General features: G+C 41.7%; 1 protein-coding gene and 1 long non-coding RNA gene across 3 annotated transcripts; one reads left to right on the forward strand and one right to left on the reverse strand.

The window, feature by feature from the left end:
- Positions 1 to 15,269: 15,269 nt before the first annotated feature.
- Positions 15,270 to 18,984, forward strand: LOC142470891 (uncharacterized). Of its 2 annotated transcripts, XR_012789353.1 has the most exons (4): positions 15,270 to 15,751; positions 16,809 to 16,864; positions 18,329 to 18,408; positions 18,645 to 18,984. It is a non-coding gene; the product is annotated as an uncharacterized LOC142470891 (long non-coding RNA). The 2 variants fall into 2 exon arrangements; XR_012789352.1 differs by having other exon boundaries at positions 18,329 to 18,984.
- LOC142470881 (uncharacterized) lies at positions 17,774 to 19,832 on the reverse strand. The gene is made up of 2 exons (XM_075577685.1): positions 19,232 to 19,832; positions 17,774 to 18,868 (listed from the first exon to the last, which is right to left on the reverse strand). Exons 1-2 carry the CDS (start codon positions 19,326 to 19,328, stop codon positions 17,775 to 17,777), a joined length of 1,191 nt encoding a protein of 396 aa, XP_075433800.1. The 5' UTR covers positions 19,329 to 19,832; the 3' UTR covers position 17,774.
- Between the last annotated feature and the right edge of the window lie 7,523 nt (positions 19,833 to 27,355).

The following is a 27,355-nucleotide window of genomic DNA, read 5'->3' on the forward strand; positions in this document are numbered from 1 at the left end:
ATGTTGTTCTACTGACTCCCTTTAGGCCAGAAGAATCAGTCTCTTACTAATCCAATAGTCTTATCCTCCCCCAGGTGTCCGTGATCATCGTGTAAGGATCGTAAGACAAGTCACTGCAGATGCCGTGGCAGAAACAGTTGTCGTCGGTCCGGATGATTGTGGTAGGGAACAATTCGATATAGGAGGCCACGATCAATTTCAAATTTGTCCCACTCTCTCATGAGGATGGCAAAGATGTCCTTGGGGACCTGTTTCATCATAGACGGGTCATCTTTATGGCAAGCCTCACGGACCGCGTTAACCACTGGATCACTTATCTGGGCCAGTATCATTTCCTTCTAAGTGAAGATCACATTCGGAGTAAGACCCATACCATCAGTGTGGCAGTATACATCTGGAAGGGCCGGATAGTTCTCACTAGGAGTTAAGCTTCGGCTCCCATAGGCCACTGGACGCAGACCAGCCGGGTATTTCTGATGTAACACTGCTCCCAACCCACTGAAGCTAACATTTACATTGCAGAACATAGGGTTTCTCCGGGTCAGCATAAGCCAGTACAGGAGCACCCGTCAGACTTTTCTTCAGTCCCACGAGAGGGCAGATGAACGCCGTTTTTTCTTGGTCAGATGGGCTCATGGGGACTTGATAGTGTAGATCCAACACGCTGAACCACTGGGTGCCCAACAGCGCATTAAGGATCTCCTCGATCCGGGGTAGTGTGTACTGATCGGGGATGGTACATTGATTCAAGGTACGATAGTTAACGCACAGGCGGACGGACCCGATCTTCTTCCTTACTATCCCTTTTGGAGAAGCGTAGGGACTCCGTGACTCCGTTACTATGCCGGCCATTCCCATCTCGTTGATGACATTCCTGAAGTCATCCACATCCCTGGGTGAAATTCGCCGGGACCGCTCTCTGAATGGAGTGGCATCGTTAAATCTGATCATGTGTTGAGCGTTACGGCTACAGCCCACATCCAACTCACTAGTAGAGAACACTTCTCGGCGTTCTTCCAGCTGTGTACTCAGCCGCTTCTTCCACTCTTCAGAGATGGTTAAATACCCAAAGTCAAATGGTTACCCTTCGGGCTCTTCCTGGGCGGTAGCAGCCTTGACATGCACTACTGTCTCCACTGTTGTCACCGGGTATATCCTGCCCAGTCTCTGTCCGAATTCAAACAGCACCGGATGTAGAGAGACGTTTTGCATGGACACCGTGATTTTCTCAGGAATAGCTGTGGTCCATTCCCTCATCTCCGGTACCATCTTGTATCCTCTCTTGAGATCATCTTCAGGGGTAGTTTCTAAAGAGAACAAGGTGTCTGCAGTGTCTCGGCCCCAGTATCTGACCATGGCGGTCATGTGTCTCACTCCCCCTGGTGGAATCTCTATCATTCCTTTCTCGTGATTGAAGATCTCCCTGTATTCTTCCTGGGAAGCGACTCGTAAGCATTCATCCCTGAATGCTGGAGGAAGCTGTAGTTTAGACGGAGGTAATTCACCTGTATCTTGAAGATAGGTTCAGATCATTGACTTTACTACATCTGCATTCGTTCCCAATATGATGGGAGCACTCGGGTGTTCTTGAGGCTCGGAACAGACCAGGGCTTCCACTCTCATTGGGTGAGTCCGATTGGTGTTCAACTGTGATATGTTGATCTGCAAGGCTATCACTCCATCAATGGGGTAATCCTCGTTGCTGAGGCCCCACAACTTCATCTTTTCAGCCGACTGTAGGGGCACATGACTGAGGTGTTGGTTGTAGAATGTCCGATAAATAATGGTCACCTGAGACCCAGTGTCCATCAAAGGTGAGGCATATACGCCTTCTACGATGACTCTTATTATAGCCGTAGAGCTCTCCTGTGGGGGCTTCAGACTCTCCCTCATCCTCCTCGGGTATGACTGATAAGGACGAGAGTGACTTCCGCACTTTTACGGTATAGGCCTGGGCCTTAGTGGGTTTCTTAGGGTTAGGACAGACCCTTGCAACATGGCCCTTTTTGCCACAGTTGAAGCAACGGAATTCTGGGTGGGGAGCCGGACTGCCAGGTGACCTGGAAGCGGACCCAGGCATCTCCGGGGTGGTCGTATCCTTTCCGCACTTGCTTCCCTTTGCTTTGGGTACGGGTACTTCCTTTGCTTCGTCCTTGCGAGAGTCTTTAGTCTTCTTAGGCGTGTGCAACCTAGTGTAGACCTCATGACTCTTCACCTTGTCCAGTAGGTCTTCTAGTGTAGGGGTCCCCCTTTCGTAGCACGCATCTGATCATTACTACGATATTATAAGTGGGTATGGCTCCCAGCAGGAATTGAGTGTGCCTATACTCATTCACTTCTGAGGTCTTAATGATTTGGCGGGAACGTAGATCCCACAAGATCAATTGGATCCATTGTACCTGTATGAACTCTGATAGTTCTTCCCCCTCCTTCTGGCGGAGGTTATAATACTTAGTCCATAACTCACTCACATCATCTTCCTTACCATATGCCCGAATAAGAGACTCCATCATCTGTTGTGCCGTAACCTCCATATGCTGATCTTTATACATCTTGATGGTAGTGGACGCAGGCGGACGTAGACACTCCATGATTCGTTGTCTTTTCACCGCATCAGGACAGGTCCACTCTTCAGTACCTGTGAAGCATATTCCTTCCATACATCAAAAGCCTCCTCACCGGTGGAAGTAGTTTTTACCCCTGAAAAGAGCTTTAATTTTTGGTTTGGCTGCTGGGGATGGAATTCATGCTTGGGCCCACCCAATTGTTGTATGGCCTGGGCAAGTAGTTGAATTTCTCCCATTCTACTGGGTCTGAGGTTGGCGCTGGAGCTCCGCCTACTTGAGCGACAATTAGCACAGGATAAGACACTGACCTCATCCCCGCATATACTTTCAGGTGGGGACAGGGACATGCGCATACTAGACCCTAGCAAGCCTGTGTCTGTCAGTGTGTCTGTCACTGTGTGTGTCAGTCACTGTGTGTGTGTGTAACTGTGTGTGTCGGGGGGTGGTAAAAAACGGAGCTGGGGGTTAAAAATAGAGCTGGGGGGTAAAAATGGAGCTGGGGGGGTACAAAACTGAGCTGGGGGGTACAAAACGGAGCTGGAGGGGTCACAAATGGAGCTGGGGGTCAAAAACAGAGCTGGGGGGTAAAAAACGGAGCTTGGGGGTCAAAAACGGAGCTGGGGAGGTCAATAACAGAGCTAGTGGTGTCAAAAACAGAGCTGGGGGGTCAAAAATAAAGCTGGGGGGTCACAAATGGAGCTGGGGGGTCAAAACAGAGCTGGGGGGTCAAAACAGAGCTGGGGGTAAACAAACTGAGCTGGGGGGTCAAAAACGGAGCTGGAGGGGGGTCAAAAACTGAGCTGGGGGGGTCAAAATGGAGCTCAAGGTCAAAAACGGAGCTGGCGAGGTCAAAAACGGAGCTAGGGGGGGCAAAAACAGAGCTGGGGCTCAAAAATAAAGCTGGGGTCACAAACGGAGCTGGGGGGTCAAAAACAGAGCTGGGGGGTCAAAAAACGGAGCTGGGGGGGGTCAAAAAACTGAGCTGGGGGTTGAGGTAAAAAACGGAGATGGGGGGTGGGGGCAAATACTCAGTTAAGCCTCCCCCTGCAGCAACAGCCGACACCACCACCACCAGGGAGCATTTCCTCACCTCAGGCAGCAGCAGCAGTGTGGCCGGGGGTTGGGGACCCCTGGGTTAGAGTGCACCGGCCAATGAGAGCCGTGGGGGGGCGGGACACACATGGGGGGGGGAGACACACTGGCCAATGAGAGCCGTGGGAGGGCGGGCGGACCGACGGACCAATCAAATGTCTCCAGACACTCACAACCAAGATTTTCAAATTTATATATATAGATATAGATCTATATATACATACATGTCATTTCCCAGAATCCCTTGCTGCAGTGGAAGTGCTGTGTGCTGGTGATAATGGTGAAAGGCAGGGTTGCAGACCTGTCTAAGACATTCAAATGAGCATACAGTAATATTTTCAAGTCTCAAAAAGTCAGATTGAAGAATGTGATCACTGTCGGAGAGGCTATGGCTGTGTGCAAATAAGATTGTGTCATCTGCATACATGTGTATTGAAGCTTCCTTACAAGCTGTAGAAAGATCATTGATGAACAATGAGAAGAGTAGGGGCCCCAGAAAAGAGCCTTGCGGGACACAACAGGTGATATGCAAGGGATTGAAGTTAGAGCCTGAGATGGATACATGTTGGTATCTACCTGATAGGTAGGAATGAAACCAGTTTAAAGTATGCTTCCCTATTCCAGAGCACTGGAGGTTCTTAAACAAGTTAACATGATCAACAGTATCAAAAGCCTTTGTAATGTTTAGGAATATTGCACTAGTGAGTTGTCCCTGTTCCATTCCACACTGGATTTCATTGCAACATTTTAGCAGGGTAGTTATGGTGGAGTGTTTAAGGCGAAAGCCAGATTGGGATTGGCTAGGGAAATTTGTCTTGATATAGTAATCGCTTAATTGGGAGTGAACACATTTTCCCATGACTTTGGATAGTATTGGGAGAAGAGAGATTGGCCTATAGTTTGAGACAGTGTTTTTGTCCCCACTTTTGAAAATTGGGACAACTCTGGCAGTTTTACAGGTCTTAGGGATATGGCCTGCAGACAGAATAGAGTTGACTATGGAAGTAATTGGTTTAGAAATGGCTGAGGCACAAGTCTTGGGAACTTAGATTGTAGTAAGTCAGGTCCACATTGGCTGCTTAGTTTTAATTTGAGGAGTGCTTGTGTAATCTCCTCTTTGGATACTGGGACAATTTGAAAATTGTGGGCAGTGTTGGAAGAGGGTGGGGCTATAGGGTCCTCACAGAATGAGATTCATGTTTGTGGTTTGGGTTGCGTTTCGCTAATAAGTTAGCAGCACACCCCACAAAGTAATCATTGAATGTATTTGCAATGTCAGGGGGGTTGTCAGAGTAATATCCTCCTTAGTGATATTACTTGGTTGTTGATGGTTAGAAGGCTGGAATATATTGTGATAACCTTCCAGAATTTAGCTGGGTTTGATGTATTCTGGAGGAGATTATCAGAGTAATATTGTGCTTTTTCATGTATTGTTTGCCTTGTGCACATGTTCCGCAGGCATCTGTAGCGATTGAGATCCTTGGTAGTGCCAGTTACTTTGAAGCTTTTCCACAAGGCATCCATGAACTGGTAGAGTGCTATAAGGTTAGTTGTAACCCACGGTAGGTGGGGCCCCCCGTACTCTAAAACTGCATAGCGGAGCGTGGGTATCGCAGAAAGAGCAACTCTCTCTTCTCATTCTGAGAGGAAATGGAGCCAAGAAACTGGGTGATATCAGTCAGGGACTGTAGAGGGGCTTTAGGGGGGTTGGTAGATGCCAGCAACCAAGATGGGCTTAGAAAAGGGGAGGCAGATTTTGTCAACTAGGATTTCAAAAGAGGATGGGCTTGGGGGGCAATTTAACAGTGTAAATTGAAAGGTGTCTGCAATATAAAATAACACACCTCCTCTCCTCTTTGACCTATTTCTCCTAGAAATTGAATATCCCTGAATGGCAATATTTGCATCAGGAGTTTTAGGGGTTAGCCAAGTTTCTGTGAGAACGATGGCTTTGGGTTTATGCATAAGGCACCATGCCCTTAGTTCATCCAGTTTGGGCAGCAGGCTCTGGATATTTATATTTGTGACAGATAGGCCTTTTTGGAATTTAAAGGTGGAATTCTCAGCTGTATGGGACAGCATTGAAAAGGGAGGTCCTGAATTAGGTTCAATAATACCTGCTGAAGAGAGTAATAGTATGAGTAGAAATTTGAGTAGTTGTTTGTAAGTTGTAAATTTGTGATGTTTGCCATTAGAGGGAGTAGTGGTTGGTGTGCTGTTTTTTAGAGTTTTCCTCCACCAACATTCAGTAGATAGTGCAAGGCTTTTGAGTAGTCCAGGGTGTATGGTGTTATTGGGTGTGGGCCAGGAGGGAGGAGTTTGTAGTGGATAGAGAGAGTAACATTTAAATGAGGTCACGAGAAAGAACAAAGTTGAGGTACATACCAGGTTCATTATCACAGAGGTAGGTAATGCTGCATGAAGCTGTTGTGAGCCAAGCAGTAGCACTACTTGTTTTCACACTATATTGTTGTTATATGTAGTATATTGACACCAATTACTGTATGTAGAAGCATCATTTTGTAACCTGAACATTTTCACTCACAAAAACAGACCCGCAGAATGCACAAACAGGCTTTTTGAAGGAATTAACTTTTCCACTGCCTGTTCTAATAGGACTGACAGAGGAAAGGCCCAGAACAAGAAGTAACTCCCGGAAGGCAATGATATATATATATATATATATATATATATATATATATATATATATATATATATATATATATATATATATATACAGACAAGAGACAACAGCGCAAATATATAACAATATGTTAAGTATGGTTAAAATATATTAAAAAACCACACTCCTAGCCAATCAGTCAATAAAAAGGTATATACCCTTACAATCTACTAACCCTACAGACTTGCAGCCAGATTAGGTCTGCGGCTCCACAACGCCGCTGGGAATGTATAGCGAAGAATGACCTAGGTGCACATATGCAGGGGAAGAGAAGAAAAACAAGAGAGGGAAAATCATAGGGCAGTATATCAAAATAATCAGATATAAATTGGTGAGATATGCACTTACACTACATATGCACTTACACTAGTATGATCAATTAAAGCCTTTAATCCACTTAGGGACTATCGAACTCAGCTCCTGTAGTTCGTCTGTTTTCTTGGCTCCTGGGTCTTTGGAAGAGTTTGGAAGAGTTTGGAAGAGTTTGTCCTTAAGGATCCCTGCAGCAATCGCGTTGTGTCTGTTTTAGCAGACTGTACCTTATTTTGGATCTCGTACAAGAGGATAGGTAGGGAATAAAAGGAGAAACATATGTGTAAAACCTTTTAATAAAACAACTAAAGATAAAAGAAGCCAGAAATAATATTCACAAAGGCCCCAAATTTAAAACAGAAACTGGCCCCAAGTTGCTTAAAGAAAGAATGTGTTAAGCCAGTGAATGTAACCAATGGATTCTTTAAGTGTCAAACATGTAGGGGGTGTAAATTGAACTCAAATACACAGAAATCATTTAAAAAGATAAAATCTGAAATAACACAAGAGGAATACGAAATAAAGGACTTTATTGACTGTAATTCCAACTATATAATCTATATGTTGCAATGTCCATGTAACAAACAGTACATAGGGGAGAACAACTCGTAAATTGAAATTGAGAGTTGCTGAACACATTAAGAACATAGAGAGGGGATTTATGCAACACAGCGTATCCAAGCATTTTAAGGAACATCATGACCAAAACCCAAGTGGTTTAAAATTCTTTGGAATAGATAAGATTCATCCCAATTGGAGAGGAGGTAACCAGGTCATCAAAATATCAAGGCAAGAGACCTTTTGGATTTACACTCTAAAAACACTTATACCAAATGGAATGAATATAGATATCGACCTGGGGTTATTCCTTAAAGAATAACTTATCGTTTGTTTGAACTATGTTCTGTTCTGTTCTTTGTTGGGTTATGGCCTAAACTCTCAGTTTAATTGATACACACTATGTACAGGTGACACCGTAAGTCAACCTAAATAAATAATATTCCTCCCTTTGTATAGAGTTCTCGGTGTGTATATATGTAATTTTCGGTGTATTTCTCGGTGTATCGTTTATGTTCTGGTTTATCATGTGAATTAATCTATGTATAATATAGAGGGTGATCAATTTCAACCCTCTTCCTAACTCTTGTCCTCTCCGTATATATTATATTTGTATAAATCCAACTCCTGTGTATTATGGATTATTGAATATTGAGAATTCTAGACTAGTGTACGTTAAGTGGTATCCTTTAAAGCAGTATATCGTTTATGTTCTGGTTTACCATGTTAATTAATCTATGTATAATATAGAGGGTGATCAATTTCAACCCCCTTCCTAACTCTTGTCCTCTCCGTATATATATATTTGTATAAATCCAACTCTTATGTATTATGGATTATTGTATATTGAGAATCCTAGACTAGTGTACATTATGTTAAGTGGTATCCTTTAAAGCGTTATCTTTATAACAACAAAGTGGAAGGGTGATTATCCTCTCTTGATACACATATGGGTATAGCTTATTATACTTGTTATACTTGTGATAATCAATCTTGATGTATTTATAAAGTGGAGTGTGGATCAATTAGGATTTGCAATAATAGTGCTGTTATATGTATGTGTGTAGGTGTGTATAATCACCCCCCATATATGAATAAATGACTGAAGTAAGATGTTGTAGGTCACGCATATATATATGTGACCTGTGCATATGTTTTTTCAACTTGATAACGTTGAACAATCTGTAGTGTTGTCTATGATTAGGGTGTCGGTATAAAGATCTGGTACCAATCTAGAATTGAATGCATAAATTAGCCAATAAATATTAGTCGTGTAAATGGGTTATAGATAATGTATATATAATATATTTATATGGTTCACAAATCTAAGTAGATTTAAATTTAAATTTAGATTAAAATTTACATTAAATTATGGATTTATCATCTGTAGTCACTCCTTGGGAATAGTAAAGTTTAATCAATTAATAGATTAAAACAAATTGATTATTTATTTGGTATTATTTATGATTATAGGGATTATGTACACCGGTTTTTCTTTTCTTTTTTTAGATATTAGAGGCTGAATTATTGTATTGTATTTTACATTAGGTACTAATCAATATGTTCTAAATATTAGAAGATGTAGTGTTAATATATTAAGGCGACTAATAACTGTATATATGTTAATGTAATCCACAAATGGAACCCTCTCTATTACTTAAATCATCCACTATCATTATCTCTCTTATATTGAAAATATTCCAGCAATTACAATTATATAAATAAGTTTTCTCTAGAGATTATGGTAACAGATAATATAATTCTGGTCCAATCATTTGGCAACTAAGGGTTGCCTATTTGTATGTATCTCATTTTCTTTTAAAATCTAAGAAATAAATAATAATAATAAAAAATATAAATCGAATATCTAAGATATCCAGCTCGTTCTGTATTAGATATTTAATGTCTGATGCAGATTATAATTGGGATATTAAACCTCCACTATTATCCATGATATAGTTAATGTATAAAATGATGTGCTGAATTAATAACAAAGACATCATGTAATTTTGTATTATCAGCTTAGTTCAATTGCTACTACACAGTAATTGTCATCATTTGTATGAATGCTTAAATACTTCAGATTGGGTATATACTGTATTCAGTACTTTAATAACGGAATATGGGAGGGATATCCAATTAAAGATTATATACCTGCATTCTATAAATAGCAAGTATTATTTGTGTATGGCTATTGAAATAGATTAAATACTGTTTCAGGCTAGTTTGACGACGTGTCTATGTGGTCCAGATATGCCCATGTAATGTATAATTAATTATATATCAGCTAATTAAATACCAGCCAATCGGTCAATGGAGGTATGTTTAAATACCCAGGGTAGGGACAAGGTAACCATAGCAGCCCCTGACGAAGCCCGAGTGGAGAAACGCGTAGGGCCAGCGTGATTGGAGCAGGGAGAGTGACGCAGAGAGACTGTTCTAAGCGAGAGCTGAACGGAGCATCGGCAGTGTAATACTGAACATCACAGAGGGAAATCTCGCGAGAGCCGTGCAGGGCCGGATCACCTGATGCGGAAGCACCCGCCGGTGTGAGGAGGTCTGGAAGTCGGCGTTCTATACCACGAGTGTGAGAGACTCGCTAAACACTCTCTACTGCTCGTTTTTAACTCGTAGAATGTGAGTTAAAAACCTCTTTTTTATCTTTAGTTGTTTTATTAAAAGGTTTTACACATATGTTTCTCCTTTTATTCCCTACCTATCCTCTTGTACGAGATCCAAAATAAGGTACAGTCTGCTAAAACAGACACAACGCGATTGCTGCAGGGATCCTTAAGGACAAACTCTTCCAAAGACCCAGGAGCCAAGAAAACAGACGAACTACAGGAGCTGAGTTCGAGAGTCCCTAAGTGGATTAAGGGCCTCATGCAGTAAGCGTTGATAAGGGAAATATGGCCATGTTATAGCCAAAATTGGGTTTGAGATTCAGTAAGCGCCGATAAGTGCTTCATATCGCCAGGTTTCGGAGCCGATAATTTGGTTATGGCCAGTCGCCTGCCGATAAGCCTGTTTTCGACACTGATCGCCACTTTTTTAAATCGGCTGGATTCAACAAAAAAAAACAGCTTATCGGGGCTGATCGGCACTACGAAATTGAGATGTTATGGCCGATTTCTCCCGCCAACTAAAGTTGGCATTTTGGACGGGAGAACGATCGCTAAGGCTGCCGGAACGGCACTTAGAAAAAAAACATCTTCTGTACATCAATGGAAGTCAATGGAGCGGGGACGTATAACAGTATAGTACTGTTTACGTTTCATTGCTCACAATACAAGGGGGATTTGCATTACAGTGTGGGGGCATTCCCTGCATTGTGTCACAGCTGACGTGTCTTATTTGCATAACATTCGACTTTTACATGTTTTCAGCATTTGCGGGTCACATTACTCATCATGTGATGATGTGGCAAGGGAAAATACTATACTACACTCTTAAAGGAGAACCTCACATCATATCACACATTTTACTCAACTCAGCGACAATTATTTACATGATGTCACACATGTCACACATGTCACACATACACAGTATATTCATCTTCCTTTACATTACACAATGCTTGTAATGTGACACGCATCTTTAAACGTTCATGTACATCTGTATTCTCATGTTTACATATACTTTTGGGTCCTCCCTATTTTCATGACGTCACTTATTGGACGCTCAATCACATTGCATGTTTACATTGTAACCGTTGCATTACAAGCACTTCAACCTAACTTATACACACATGTACAGTAATTCATCATTGGGACACCTTGTAAACTCATTCTATACCAACTATCCTCCTTACACAAATGCATGCATATGCACACGACTATTCATTGTTGCCAACATGTCACAATAACATGGATAATTACACATGTTACACAAAACTTTTCCCACGTCAATCTCAGCCTTTTTGTCTCATTACATGACTGACTCTTGCGTTCACAAGTGTTACATGCATTGCACATGCAACTATTTATTTGCAAGCAATCTTTGTACAAAGCTTCACGTCACATCATTGCCAAATATCATCATTCCCTGCAGAATACACACAACAAATACTTAGAACAACAAGTGCACACAGCTTGCCACAGAAGTACTTTATTATGGTAATGTAACACCTTGCATTTTACTATGTCACCTGACATCATCACATACCTATTTAAAGGACGCACATTACCTGCTCATTCACAGCTACTCATTTCAAAATGTTGCGAATGTTTAGGAGACGCAGGAACATTCTTTTCTATGACATGCTTGATGATCAAGAGAATCATATAGGGCAAGGTAGGGACACACCGAGGGACAGTGACAGTGACGCGGATACGACAGGGACAGGGAGAGGGACAGGCCGAGGGACAGGTAGAGGGACAGGAGATCAGAGGAGAAGACAGAGGAGACAACTTGTGCCTCGTCCGCGTCTGTACAGGGAGAGAACCCTGTTAGATGGGATGAGTGAGGAGGAGATTGTAAGTCGCTATCGTTTGAGTTCAGCAGCAATCTTAGCTCTTTATGAGGAGATAAGGGGGGATTTAGATTTTTTCACAGCCAGAGGTCGTGCAGTCCCTGGGCTTGTTAAAATGCTGTGCTCATTACATTATCTTGCTTCCGCGTCATACCAGACAACTGTGGGCATAGTGGGCGGGGTCTCGCAATCTACATTCTCGCGGGCCTTGACCCAGTTTCTCTATGCACTCAATAGACGCGCTAGGAATTATATTCATTTTCCTACAGAGGCGACAGAGTGGCTGGAAGTCAGGACTGGCTTTTATAATATAGCAGGGATACCATCTGTGCTGGGTGCAATCGATTGCACACATGTTGCTTTGATTGCACCTAGTCAGAGTGAGCATGTGTACCGCAATCGGAAGCACTACCATTCACTCAATGTACAGGTGGTATGTGATGCGACGATGAGGATAATGCATGTGGTACCCAAGTTCCCTGGTTCCAGTCACGATTCCTCTATCCTGAGGAACTCTTCAGTCTTCCATGCGTTCGAAGAGGGACATTTTGAACCTGGTTGGCTGCTGGGTGAGTACATATTTACATGTTCTAACACAAAACACATGTTGATTTAGGAATGTTGGCATTGTACAATTTGATCACTAATGTCAGCTTATGTGTGCTCCATTCATTATAGGTGACTCAGGATACGGAATTAGGCCGTGGCTCTTGACTCCGGTGCTAAACCCTCAAACTGAAGCAGAGGACAGGTACAATGCAGCCCATATATCTACAAGATCTGTTATAGAGAGGACATTTGGCCTACTCAAGACCAGGTTTAGGTGTCTGGACAGAACTGGTGGGGCTCTTCTATACAAGCCTCAAAAAGTGTCTGATATTATCCTTGCCTGTTGCATTTTGCACAATGTTGCACTCAGGCACAATGTACAGTCAGACCTAGCTGAGGCTTTGGTAGACGAGCATCCCACCCATGTAGCTGCTGAAAATGAACAAACAGCCAGTGGTGGCCAGACACGACAGAATCTCATCAATTCATTTTTTTCTTGTAAGTACAAACTCATATGTTCCTAGTACTACTTTTATAGTTTAATTATGTTATATTAACAATAATGTTTCTTTATATAACCTTCTGTTAGGACACAGATGAATATGGGTTGCACACCTTTCTTTTCTCTGCTGTGTGCACAAAGGGATGTGGCACCGGTATGTTATTGTTGCACAGGTTATATAATCCCTCTTCAATTGTACTTTAGTTGTGTGTATGTGAATACAACTTGGGTAACAAAGCAATAATATTTTAGCATTGTGTTATTCCTTATGCTAAGACAAAACACATATTATGCCCATAATCATTCATGCTTCTAGTATGCTTACATACAATGTTATTGGTGCAGTGTAACATGTACATCCATATGATATGTACACCAGGCTGATTTACATTTTGAATGTCATGAAATATACATGGTGTTGTACATTTAACACCAAATACACACTTTGCTGTGTTGTTTACGGTACTGAAGATGGCATGTCAATGTTTGCAATTTATATATTGTTCCTTTGCATTATAGGTATATCTCCAGTATGACTGATCATGGTATGTATATTTGCTGACATCTCTCATAAGATGTGGCTACCTCAATCTTCCTATAATTATTGGAACTAAAAACCCAACATATTGGTTTAAACACAAATGTTACATATATGTACTTTCTGTATCATGTATATGCATTTAGCTACTCTTGAGCTTTCATGTGCATTGTATTACAAAATGATTACTCACATTTCATCACATTTTATGTATGTTTCCTTATAATTTCCATTAATGTAATATAGAGGTGGTTGGAGAAAAGGGGATAACTGTACTTATTTGTTTACTTACGGGAGCACATTCATCACTAGCATAGACACACTTTTTAAGACAACTGTTTGTGTCTCTATCAATTGGTGTAGGATCCATGTATAACACCGACAAATGATAACACCAGCTTTATTATGGTAGCTTATATCATCATATTGACTATACTATGTATTTCTAAACGATTAATAAACACCGTAAACTATACTTAGTTAGGTTAATGAAATATACACAGAAACGTACTTCATAACATGATGGTGATGTCATATTCAGAACATCATGCATTGGAGGGGACCATAACATCTGGCCAGTAACATTATTTGCTACAGTCCCAAACCATTTTATCTACATACCCATGTAACAAGAGATTTTAAAAATAAATGGCTACTTGGTTGTAAGTGTCCTTTACATTGGGAGAAGGAGTGGCTCAGTGAGTAAAGACACACACTGGCACTGATAGTTTGAAGCAGGGGAGTCTGGTTCAATTCCCGGTGTGGGCTCCTTGTGACCTTGGCCAAGTCACTTTATCTCCCTGTGCCTCATGCGGCAAAAAAACATTTGTACGTTCCACGGGCCAGGGACCTCAGGCTGAAACATGTGTCTGTAAATCGCTGCGTACAACTAGCAGCCCTATACATGAACATGCTCATATTATTATTATTATTGTTACATAGTTTCGACAGTCATACGTTCCATTACATATTAGAATACACAAATGTGTTAGCAGAGTGGGAATGGTTGTTATATATAAAACACACCATGTCATAAAATGTTAGTAGTCATTAAAGAACACTCAATAAAAATTCATGAGGCACTCTTTTGCAACATCATTATGTTAATTAAGTGCTTATGCAATATAGGCATAAGGGTATCACATTTTTAATTGTTTGTTAATAAGCGCTGCAAGCAATATAAAATTAGTTCCATATGTAGTATAGTAGTCGGTGGCTCCTCCTCACAATCATCTCATATAAAGGTAGACTCTTCTGAAATCATACATTGATCCGATTGTATCTTCCCCGACATCTCTGAAATACAGCAAACACATGATGGTCAAAGATGGCACCTTACTAGATATGCATCCGTGACAACGCGTTACGCAGCTCTATATGATTGTGTAGATACACACGTCAGTCACTTATATGTTAGAAGTAAAACTGTTCATCAGTATGTAATGTTTCTTTAAATTTGTAGCAGGCATAACTATGTATAAGAAGTGAACGTTGCCTGTATACTGAAAGATGTGCGCGCACATCTTTGTGTGCGCACGCACTTCACGCTTGGCTCCACTAACTGTTAGCGCATGCGCAAAACAAAGCGTACGTTGTGCGTTCAATACATGTTGAAAATACCAGTAAACATAACATCTTTATTTCAAATACAATGAAGACGAAACTACATTCGTTCTAAACGAGTACATCTGTATTCTTTTTAAACAGACGTGTTTGAACAGAAAGCACGGCCGATAACACAATGCGCAAATGCAATACGTGTGACGTCATGTTAAGCCAGCGTGAAACGCACGCTAACACTCCTCCCACTCAATTAACATTCGGCTAATGCCCAGGGTACGCCTACAAACACTGAGCCGCACGCATCACACACTGCAGTTACCGTTACTATAACAAAACATGACAGCCAATAGGCTTTGAGGCGCGCACGTCGCTTGGGGGCGGGACTTACATCACTAATCCTTTTTAAGGACGCCTTGGCCCATGACAAGGGTCCCACGTCATACGTGGTGGACCCGGTTTTCAATGTTGTAGATGTTGCATGATAACAAAACAGGTATGTGTTAGAGTAATGGTAAAATGTTGCTAATATGTTTAAAGGGATAGGAAAGTACGTATATTTATTCCGTCAGCAATGTGTACTACTCTTTCAGGTCCTACTATATTGTATTAGGAAACAATTTGTTTGTGATCGCTACATGTTATGCAGTCTGCAATGTTACGCTGTATCCACGCATTGAAAGTGAAAATGGTGGTTAAAAAAAAAAAAAAAATTTAAACGCAGAGTCAACGCATAACGATTGTTATATTTACCATTCTTCTAGAATTAACTCTTCGCCTGGCTGCAACTGGTCGCTCCAGAAATGCAAGCCATTTTCATCCACGCTTAACCCAACCGCTGAATCCAGTATGGCACATATCTCCTCCAGGATGCGCTCATAGGAATCGCCACTGCTTTCTTCAAATAATTGGTCGGGAGGTAGGTTCATTTCTTCCGGTTCCCATTCCAATGCAATTTCAGCTGAAAGGCTTGGTACATAATCATAGTACTTTTGTTCTTGTACAATGTGGGTTTCAGGAATGGAGGCTGCAGATATTGCAGCACGTATCGATTCAAACGGATCAGTAGTAGCGGATACATTGCTATTGCCATTAGGAATAAATATGCCTTTCACGACAATATAAGTGCCGTCTTTCAGGATAAATTGTTTTTCCGGGGCAATCTTCCAGAAACCATAGGTGTGTTGTAGCTTATCCTGGTCACGTTCAAAAAAGTCATTACTTGATAAAGTGAATCTTATTGAGGAATTAAAATTCCGTGCATGCTTACGGTCTTGGTAATAAGGATATTTTGCTCGAATGAAATCATCGATTTGGCGTGTGCTTGCTTTCTGTCCGCGACTGTTCAAGATGGCTTCACAGATCATGTACTTATACCCTAAAAGGGGATTAATATTGTTAACGAATTCATCAGCCATGTCTGAGTAGCACAAAAGCTGTGTGCAGGTCTGTGTTATTTGCTCATCAAAATGAATGTGCTGAATGGCTAACAAACTCCTGTTTTTCCTTGTCAAGGTCAACAAAAGTAACTACTTTGACTCCTTATTTCAAACGCCAATTGGATTTGGTTGTCTAATTGGGTTAACAGTTGTGGTTCGTGATATGGGACTGTGGGAGAAACATTTCTCCTTCTTTTATCTCGTTTGTGAAAAACATCCCTAGACTGTGAATGCGTTCACATAGTGTTTTTTTGAAAACTAACAAAGGCCAGTGTGTGAAAATATTTCTTAGCCAGGCATATCAGTAAAAACACACCTGCAAAAAGAAATGTTTTTTCCCCGCTTACATTTCTGTGTGTATGTGAAAGTCTGGTTAACTCCCTGTCTGCATGAGTTTAAATACATGTGTATATATATATATATATATATATATATATATATATATATATATATATATATATATATATATATAAATATATCTCTTATAAAAATATATATATATTTATATATAATAATTTTTTTTTTTTTATATTGCAGGAGTACACACAACATTGATGGCATTAAGTATACCTTGTATGAAACCTATTTAAATGGTGAGAAACATGATTGAATTAAGTAATAAACATTTGTTTAAGCACAATACTGTTAGAGTCTCATACTTAGGATATTTCTCAAACATTAGGCCTGTATTATTAAAATAGTGTGCTTTCACAAGGAAGCATGAAGTGTATTAGTTTGTGTATACCAGTTTATATAGTACTATATATATATATATATATATATATATATATATATATATATATATATACACACACATATATACATATATATATATATATACACATATATATATATATATACACATATATACATATATATATATACACATATATACATATATATATATACACATATATACATATATATATATACACATATATACATATATATATATATATATATATACACACACTCACACTCACACTCACTCAGTGTGTGTGTGTGTGTGTGTGTGTGTGTGTGTATATATATTATTATACATTCTGAGATGTTATAGAAACGAACACACAACTGATTAAAGGACAAAATTACAATGGCCAAGCAAGGCAAAGGTAAGTAATAATTTACACATAATCCTGCTGTACACGTACAAGAAAGATGTTTGCACTTACTTAGGTGTTTTAATAATTGCATGTGACTAATATGCATATGCAATTCTTACATCAATTAACACACCCAAATGCAATGTTTTGCTGCAAAGTCAATGGCAGCTTCTCTAAACTTAGCAACTGGCTCCTGGTGGACCATTACTGAACAGACGATTACAACATAAATATTTATAACACAATTAATTATGAGTGTTAACATTTCCAAACCTTCACGTGTACAAGAACATAGTTGAAAGTTTGGAAACAACACAGTCTTCAGCATACATACAATAGTAATTAGATAATCTGAAGTCAACAAAACAAGGCCAAACACATATTTTCTGAATTATAACATTTATTTTTTTTGTTCCTTTTGCGAGCGAGTAACAGGCCTGCTTGTTGTCTCTTGAATTTTCCTTTTTCTTTTGCCACCAACTTTAGGCACAACAGAGCCACTTTGAGTGGCCTCTGGCACTTCACGGGCAGGGCTTGTGGCCAGTGACTGTTCACCTACAGGGCTTGTGGCCAGTGACTCACCTACAGGGCTTGTGGGCAGTGATTCACCTACAGGGCTTGTGGCCAGTGACTCACCTACAGGGCTTGTGGGCAGTGATTCACCTACAGGGCTTGTGGCCAGTGACTCACCTACATGGCTTGTGGCCAGTGACTCACCTACAGGGCTTGTGGGCAGTGATTCACCTACAGGGCTTTTGGGCAGCGACTCACCTACAGGGCTTTTGGGTAGTGACTGTTCACGGACAGGGCTTGTGCCCAGTGACACATGTGAGCAAGTTGGTAGACACTGCACAAGTGATGGTTGGTCTGTTTCATGTGTGTCTTTTGTTGTTTTTGACCAAAAACTGGTCAGTAGTAACTGCTTGTATTTTGTTTTTGTGGGCTCCTTTGTAGGTGTCAGCTGCTGATTTTGTACAGATGGCAGTGGTAGTATGTCGTCAGGAACCTGCACAGCAATGTCTGCTACTTGACCGGTAACATTTGGGCCTGGTGAATGAATCTCAGATGAATGTGGTGAAAACTGACCTGCATGAACAGATCCTGGCTGGGAGGTGTTGAATTGTGGTACATTAGTCATTCTCCAGTAATTAGCTTGTGTTTGCTGAACAACTAATGCTTCGAATGAGGTGTTGATTTTTTGCAACTGTTTAGGCACTTCAATGAAGACTCTGTGGAGATGTGCCAATTGTGATACTGTTTCTTCCTGCAGTCCAATCATCCTTTCCAGCACTGTCATCATGTCTGAATGGCGACGATTTTCTGCGTCCACTATTTTTCCCTCTGAAGCTACAATTGCATCGTATGTGGAAGTTGATGGACGATTTGGCGGTACAACAGTTTCTATTGGCACCTCTTCATGGTCACATGATTGTATTTCAGTCTCTTCTGTGGCGTCATCCTCATCATACTCATCATCCTCATCACCATGATGTTCTAAAAAGAAATGTACACATTATTAAATGGCATGTTAATGTATGCTGTGTTACTATGTAATTGTACTGTGTCCTAAGTAACACCTAACATGTTAGCATACGTTTTATAACCTCATTAAAAACTACCTTGACTTACGAATAATGTTTGGACTCAGTATGAAATATGAATGAATGAAAAGTTGCTCTAAACTCAGAAGTCCTACATGATAATTAACATCACTAACACAATACATGTTGCCTTACACTTCATTTTCACTGACACTAAGTAATCCTATTTAAAGAAGATGTGCAAAACAAATAATGCACATGACAACATAACATATAGAAGTGCACATATTATATGGCCAGCAAATGATACACTCACCTTCTAGTAGTGTTGAGCTGGCTGACCCAGGTGAAGACACTTGTTCCATCTCAGGTGACACATGTCCTCCAGGGGCAACTATATATAACAATAACATAAGTTTTACATTTACATGTGTAAATATTGAACAAACACTTATTGTATGTTCTGTATTTATGATTAACTAACAACATCAGTTCCTTAACCGAAAATGTGTGTGTGAAAGTGAACATAAATAGTTGTAATAACAATGTACATGCCTGTGTACTTAGAAGTTTTGAGTTCCCTAACATACAACATACTATGTTTCTGCAGTAATGCGTGAGGATAAATAGATTAAATGAGTACATAAAAATCATATGTTGTGTAGTGATATCAGTATCATAATGTACATAACCATTGTGAATGGTCATCTCATGATAGTTATCATGAAGGTGGTCATATTGCAAAAAGTGTTATTTTTGGTAGAGGATATGTGTGGTACATTAATCGAAGATGTGGCACACCTGAATGTGGCTGTGACTCAACAAGACAACACATGCAGTGTGTGATAATGTGTCTTTCATAGTAGTTCAACTATAGATATGAGTGAACTAATGTGTGACGTACGCTTTGATAAGTAATGAGTTGTTGGGGCATTTAGTAGCTAGAGTTAAGCTTTCCAATGAGTGTGATTAACTTCAGTTGTGCTATTCAGGTTGTAAGAAAGGTATTCCCTTCCCCAAAAAGCCTAATCAGCCACACCTTTCAATGACTTGAAACAGGTGCAAATGGTGTGAACTAAGTTGACCGTGAAATGAGGCTGTAATTAGTGTGTGTGCTGAACCCCACCCCCTCTGTTGAAGTGTATGCTGTGATGAGATATTAATTGCAGCTGCTTTAACACAATGGTAGATGAGCTAAGTAGTCATCTGCAGTGTTTAAGTTATGAAAACAATGACATAACATATGATACGTGTGCCTCATTATGCTGTCTGTATATGACATAAAGCAAAAATGGACCTTTTCTTAAGCAACTATAGATGTGTTAGTGCCAGTGATGTTTGTAGGCCGTTACATGCAATTTCTTTGATGCATGCTTAAAATAGGCAGTAATGTCATGTTTGTCGGAGTAAAATCAATAAAATACACAATAATATGATACATATTTCTGTTCTGTACCTGTAGCTACTAATAATTTCTCATGAACATGTGTTACACGTGTACTACCCTGTTGTTCCCCATCTTCGCCCACCATCAATTGCTTCCACTGCAGCTATGCATTTTGGGAATTCACATGTAAATGAGCACGCAATGGCACGTGCTATATTAGTTACTGCTTTTAGTAGGACTACTACATATATGTCTATTTTGAGATATATATATACAGAATCAGACATATACATATATAGATGCAGGTATGCTTATATTGTGAAGACAGTATAAAAAGCAGTGTAACTATGCAAAATAACTGTAAGCAACGACACGCCTAGTACAGTAATATTTATCACCTGCTGGAAATTGTGACGGATAAATTCCAATGTCACGGTCACCAGCCAAGCCTTCCACGACGACGGTAAGTAATTTTGGCCGAAGCAGCTCCTCCAATGGAGTCAATATGAGACGTTGTGGTGTGGGCCCACCTCCAGTGCCAGTAGCATGCACGCGTTGGTCTTGTATTTTCTTTTTCAATTTGGACCTAATATCATCAAATCTTTTCCGACAATGATACTTGTCCCTGACACGATTCCCACAGGCATTGACACCAATGACTATTGTGTCCCACATTTCTTTTTTGCTTGCTGCACTTGTCCGCCCTTGAAAAACATATAAAAGATATGAGGTAAATGAATAATAATATAAGCACCAGTTTCCTACACTGCTAGCTGTTCCAAGTGATAGCAAACATGCTGTTTTATGTGTAATATGTGCAGCACATGAGCATTCACTACTAAACCTATACATGTAAGCAAGCTTGCATTCATATTGTATGCAGTTATGGCAAATTGACCGCCTGTGTTTATTTGTCCTTGTAAGGCATGATAAAAAGCTGTGTTTCCACACTAATGAACATAGAAAGATATTGTGTACCCATATTTGCATATGAACAAAACTCAGATGACCTAGGATCACATGTATTTGAATAATAAATGTAAAGTTACACTTACCTACTAAATGTCCATATATACTGTCATAGTGCTCCAGAATGCCAGTGACAAGAGCCCTATTTTCCTGGTCATTGAAGCGAGGATTACGTGGCTTCTCCACACGTTTTTTCCGAGCAGGTTTAGGGTCAGAGCTTGGCTGGTGCTGACTGGACTCTCCTTCTTCCAATGGAAGAGCCTCCAAAAGCTGGCCACCAGCAAGCACGCCACCACCATCCACCCCATCAGCAACTGCGCCACCAGCAGCACTCCCAGCACCAGCACTCCCACTCCTAGCACCAGCACTCCCACTCCTAGCACCAGCACTCACACTCCTAGCACCAGCACTCACACTCCTAGCACCAGCACTCCCACTCCTAGCACCAGCACTCCCACTCCCAGCAACAGCACTCCCACTCCCAGCAACAGCACTCCCACTCCCAGCAACAGCACTCCCACTCCCAGCAACAGCACTCCCATTCCCAGCAACAGCACTCCCATTCCCAGCAACAGCACTCCCATTCCCAGCAACAGCACTCCCACTCCCAGCAACAGCACTCCCACTCCCAGCAACACCACTCGGTGCACCAGCAACATCACTCCCCTGAACAGTACGTTCACTCCGACGCGTACTCCCACGAGTAGCACTCCCACTCCCACCAGCATCACTCTTCCCACGCTTTGCGGGCATACTTCCAGCACTCACAAAAAACAGACAAGAAATGTACAGGCAATCACACGACCCACTTCCACATATAAAACAAGACAAAGATGTAAACAAAACAACAATGGACAAAGCTCACCCAATACACAACAAGTCTCTCAGTCAATATGCAAATGTTCAATCGTCCAGCTCTGTGCGTCTCTCTCTCTCTCTCACTCCCAACAACACAGAGAATGATTAGCAGTACACGTTGCCTTTAAATATGGCGCGCAATCAAAAACATGCTTGTTTCGCCTGATTCAGCAAGATTTGTGATTGTGCAACCTAACAGCACCCCGCCACGCACGCCGATACACCTGTGTGTGATCGGCTCATCATCGTGAGAGTGGGCGGATTTGTTTTCGGGTTGATTTTGAATGTATTCGGCACTTACTGCATACGGAGAGGGAAAAACGCCAATAACATGACTAATCGATAAGCTTGCCGATTTCACATAATCGTCGCTTACTGCATGAGGCCCTAAAGGCTTTAATTGATCATACTAGTGTAAGTGCATATCTCACCAATTTATATCTGATTATTTTGATATACTGCCCTATGATTTTCCCTCTCTTGTTTTTCTTCTCTTCCCCTGCATATGTGCGCCTAGGTCATTCTTCGCTATATATATATATATATATATATATATATATATATATATATATAATCAAAAAATAAATAGATGATACCGTTCTGTGGCTAACGAAATGCTTTTATTTGTGCGAGCTTTCGAGATACACTGATCTCTTCTTCCGGCGATGTTACAATGAATGAAGCAAGCAAAAGCTATACTATAAACAGTGTCTATTGGAATGTTATCTGTGCTGGTCCTTCCCCCGGTGTGGATGTGTTTTATGGCTGGAGGTGTCAAAAAGTTATTGAAGCTCGGCTAACATGGTACTGATACCACTACATGTATATATATATATATATATATATATATATGAAAAAAAGAAAGAGAAAGAATCCCATCAAAAGCACTCTAGCAACAATTAATAATAATAGAATTTATTCAATAGAAAAATACATGAATTACACAATATAAAATTAAAACAGTCCCCTCAGAACCCCAAAAAGGAAAATATGATTCCCTGGTGAATACACCCTAAATGGAGTGTGTACTGGATTAATACCAGGAAATTGGAGTAACCTGCTCATATAACCCAAGACCGGCCGGTCAAAAAAAGAGGGTTAGTAAAAATTGGAGACTGGATCTATATATGAATAGTACCACTAAACAACCACGATAAAATTGTGTATAAAATAAACACAATACAAGAATCAAGCTGTATAGCTGTATACATACAATAGTCACCACTGAATCGTAAGTGTGGAAATCCTATAAAGAGGATGGAGTGAAAATGAGATCTGTAGAGGTCAGTGTCCACTGAAAGTCCTGAGTCTGGTTGGGGGGTTCCAGGGGAGTACAGACAACAGCCCCGACGTACGTTTCGCTACCCCTGCTTCGTCCGGGGCTAAAATTCATGGCGTCCAGTCAGGCTTAAAAAGGACACCTAAATTATGTATAATCCAATAGAGCTGCGAGCAGCAAAGCAGCTGACAGTTTGCGTCCAATAAACACTACATCGTGGTGCAGTAGGTGGGTATCATGGTGTCTGATGACCATAATGACATAACGAGGCGTCAGATTGGTTCCCTGAACGCCATCTGAACAATTGAAATTGAGGAGCTTCGAAATCCCACGAGAGTTCGAGTAACAGATATAAACACATTCGTATGGGGATAGGAGCCACCATTCTTCACTGATGTCATCTCAGTAAAAATGGCTGTTATTGGTTACCACTCCGGTCAGAAGCCAATAGGGGAAAAGGAAAGGAGGATGTATTAGCATATCAAAACATATACTGTCAGGGCAGATATTTATATATAAAACAGGGAGACGAGCAAAAAAGTAATACTTTGAAAGAAGATCCAACACACAAGTAGTACTAACAAACTTTGACACAAATAAGGGATAAATAATTAGAAATTAGAACACTGCTGAAATATACCAGAACCAAAGTGTAAATTTAATATATAATAATAATATAAATATATAAACTACTAAAGATTAAAGTGAATAATCTGCTGTATATTTTATATGTGAGTATTAATGCTAGTATAATAAGTGTAAAATTAGAATTAAATTATATAACTAACAAGAAAAATTGTGTTGTGTAAGATTATAATAATATAACTGCCAAGCACCAATCCAACAACAAAGGTTGTGTTGTACAGAATTACTAGTCTGGCAGGAGACATGCAGAAGCTCCCACTACAGGAACATGGCATAGCCAGTATATTCGTAAAGGCCATGTGGAAGAAGAGTGCCGAGTGTATATATCCATCAGCAATCTCTCTGCAGCAGGAGCCTCTCCATGCCCGTCCCTTCCCCCCCCCCCCCCGCATACCCAATGAAACCTGGGCAAAAGCTTTGAGAGATGAAAAGTTTGATTTATGAAAGTTCCTAAAGTGTCTTGCAACTGTGGTAAGCTTTTTCCCTTTGCTGTTATCCTGGTCTGCGTTTTTGATACTTCTAACATGTTCCAAGACGCGGAAACGTAGTTCCCGCGTCGTCATACCAATATAGATCTTAAAACATGGACATGATAAGTGATAGATTACTCCAAGCATGTCAAACTCAAAGGCTAACACGGGCCAAATAAACAAGGTTTAAGTTTAGGTGGGCCGCAAAAAAACAAAAACTTCAATTTTCATAGAAACATAGGTTTATTTAGAAAAGAACAGTATAAAAAAAAACCATAAAATTAATGTTTTCTTCCTGACACTTAGAATCTCTGACTCTCTGACTCTCTCTCTCTGACTCTCTCTCTCTCTCTCTCTCTCTCCCAGACACTCTCTCTCTCCCAGACACTCTCTCTCTCCCAGACAATCTCTCTCTCTCCCAGACACTCTCTCTCTCTTTCCCAGACTCTCTCTCTCTCCCAGACACACACTCTCTCTCTCTCTCCCAGACACACTCTCTCTTTCCCAGACACTCTCTCCCAGACACTCTCTCTCTCTCCCAGACACTCTCTCTCCCAGACACTCTCTCTCTCTCCAGACACTCTCTCTCTCCCAGACACACTCTCTCTCTCTCTCTCTCCAGACACACTCTCTCTCTCCCAGACACTCTCTCTCTCCCAGACACTCTCTCTCTCTCCCAGACACTCTCTCTCTCTCCCAGACACTCTCTCTCTCTCTCAGACACACTCTCTCTCCCAGACACTCTCTCTCCCAGACACACTCTCTCCCCCAGACACTCTCTCTCTCTCCCAGACACTCTCTCTCTCCCAGACACTCTCGCTCTCTCTCTCCCAGACACTCTCTCTCTCCCAGACATACTCTCTCGCTCTCCTAGACACTCTCTCTCTCTCTCCCAGACACATTCTCTCTCTCTCTCCCAGACACTCTCTCTCTCCCAGACACACTCTCTCTCTCTCCCAGACACTCTCTCTCTCCCAGACACTCTCTCTCTCTCTCTCAGACACTGTCTCTCTCTCTCTCTCTCCCAGACACCACTCTCTCTCTCTCCCAGACACTCTCTCTCTCTCTCCCAGACACTCTCTCTCTCTCCCAGACACACACTCTCTCTCTCCCAGACACACTCTCTCGCTCTCCCAGACACTCTCTCTCTCTCCCAGACCTCTCTCTCTCTCCCAGACACTCTCTCTCTCTCTCTCTCTCTCTCTCTCTCTCTCTCCCAGACAATCTCTCTCTCCCAGACACTATCTCTCTCTCTCTCTCTCTCTCTCTGTCTCCCAGACACTCTCTCCCAGACACTCTCTCTCCCAGACACTCTCTCAGACACTCTCTCTCTCTCCCAGACACTCTCTCTCTCTCCCAGACACACACTCTCTCTCTCCCAGACACTCTCTCTCTCTCCCAGACCACACTCTCTCTCTCTCCCAGACACTCTCTCTCTCTTCTCCCAGACCTCTCTCTCTCTCCCAGACACACACTCTCTCTCTCCCAGACACACTCTCTCGCTCTCCCAGACACTCTCACTCTCTCCCAGACACTCTCTCTCTCTCCCAGACACTCTCTCTCTCTCTCTCCCAGACACTCTCTCTCTCTCTCTCTCTCTCCAGACAATCTCTCTCTCCCAGACACTATCTCTCTCTCTCCTCTCTCTCTCTCTCTCTCTCTCTCTCTCTCTCTCTCTCTCTCTCTCTCTCTCCCAGACACTCTCTCCAGACACTCTCTCTCCCAGACACTCTCTCTCTCTCTCCCAGACACACACTCTCTCTCTCCCAGACACTCTCTCTCTCCCAGACACTCTCTCTCTCTCCCAGACACTCTCTCTTCTCTCTCTCTCTCTCGCTCTCCCAGACCACCACTCTCTCTCTCCTCCAGACACTCTCTCTCTCCCAGACACTCTCTCTCTCCCAGACACTCTCTCTCTCCCAGACACTCTCTCTCTCTCTCCCAGACACACTCTCTCTCTCTCCCAGACACACTCTCTCTCTCCCAGACACTCTCTCTCTCCCAGACACTCTCTCTCTCTCTCTCTCATAGACACTCTCTCTCTCTCTCTCTCTCCCAGACGCTGTCTCTCTCTCTCTCTCTCTCTCTCTCCCAGACACTCTCTCTCTCCTTCTCTCCCAGACACACACTCTCTCTCTCTCCCAGACACTCTATCTCCCAGACACTCTCTCTCTCCCAGACACACTCTCTCTCTCCCAGACACTCTCTCTCTCTCTCCCAGACACTCTCTCTCTCCCAGGCACTATCTCTCTCTCTCCCAGACACTATCTCTCTCTCCCAGACACTCTCTCTCTCTCTCCCAGACACTCTCTCTCTCTCTCTCTCTCCCAGACACTCTCTCTCTCTCTCCCAGACACACTCTCTCTCTCCCAGACACTCTCTCTCTCTCCCAGACACTCTCTCTCTCTCTCTCTCCCAGACACACTCTATCACTCTCCCAGACACTCTCTCTCCCAGACACTCTCTCTCCCAGACACACTCTCTCTCTCTCCAGACACACACACTCTCTCTCTCTCCCAGACACTCTCTCTCTCCCAGACACTCTCTCTCTCTCTCTCTCTCCCAGACACACTCTCTCTCTCCAGACACTCTCTCTCTCTCCCACACACTCTCTCTCTCCCAGACACTATCTCTCTCTCTCTCTCTCTCTCTCTCCAGACACTCTATCTCTCTCTCTCTCTCTCTCTCTCTCCCAGACATACTCTCTCTCTCTCCCAGACTACTCTCTCTCTCTCCCAGACATTCTCTCTCTCTCTCTCAGACACTCTCTCTCTCTCTTCTCTCTCTCTCTCTCTCTCTCTCTCTCTCTCTCTCTCTCTCCCAGACACACAT

Source organism: Ascaphus truei, chromosome 1, assembly GCF_040206685.1.
Source record: "Ascaphus truei isolate aAscTru1 chromosome 1, aAscTru1.hap1, whole genome shotgun sequence".
Classification (NCBI taxonomy): Eukaryota; Metazoa; Chordata; class Amphibia; order Anura; family Ascaphidae; genus Ascaphus; species Ascaphus truei.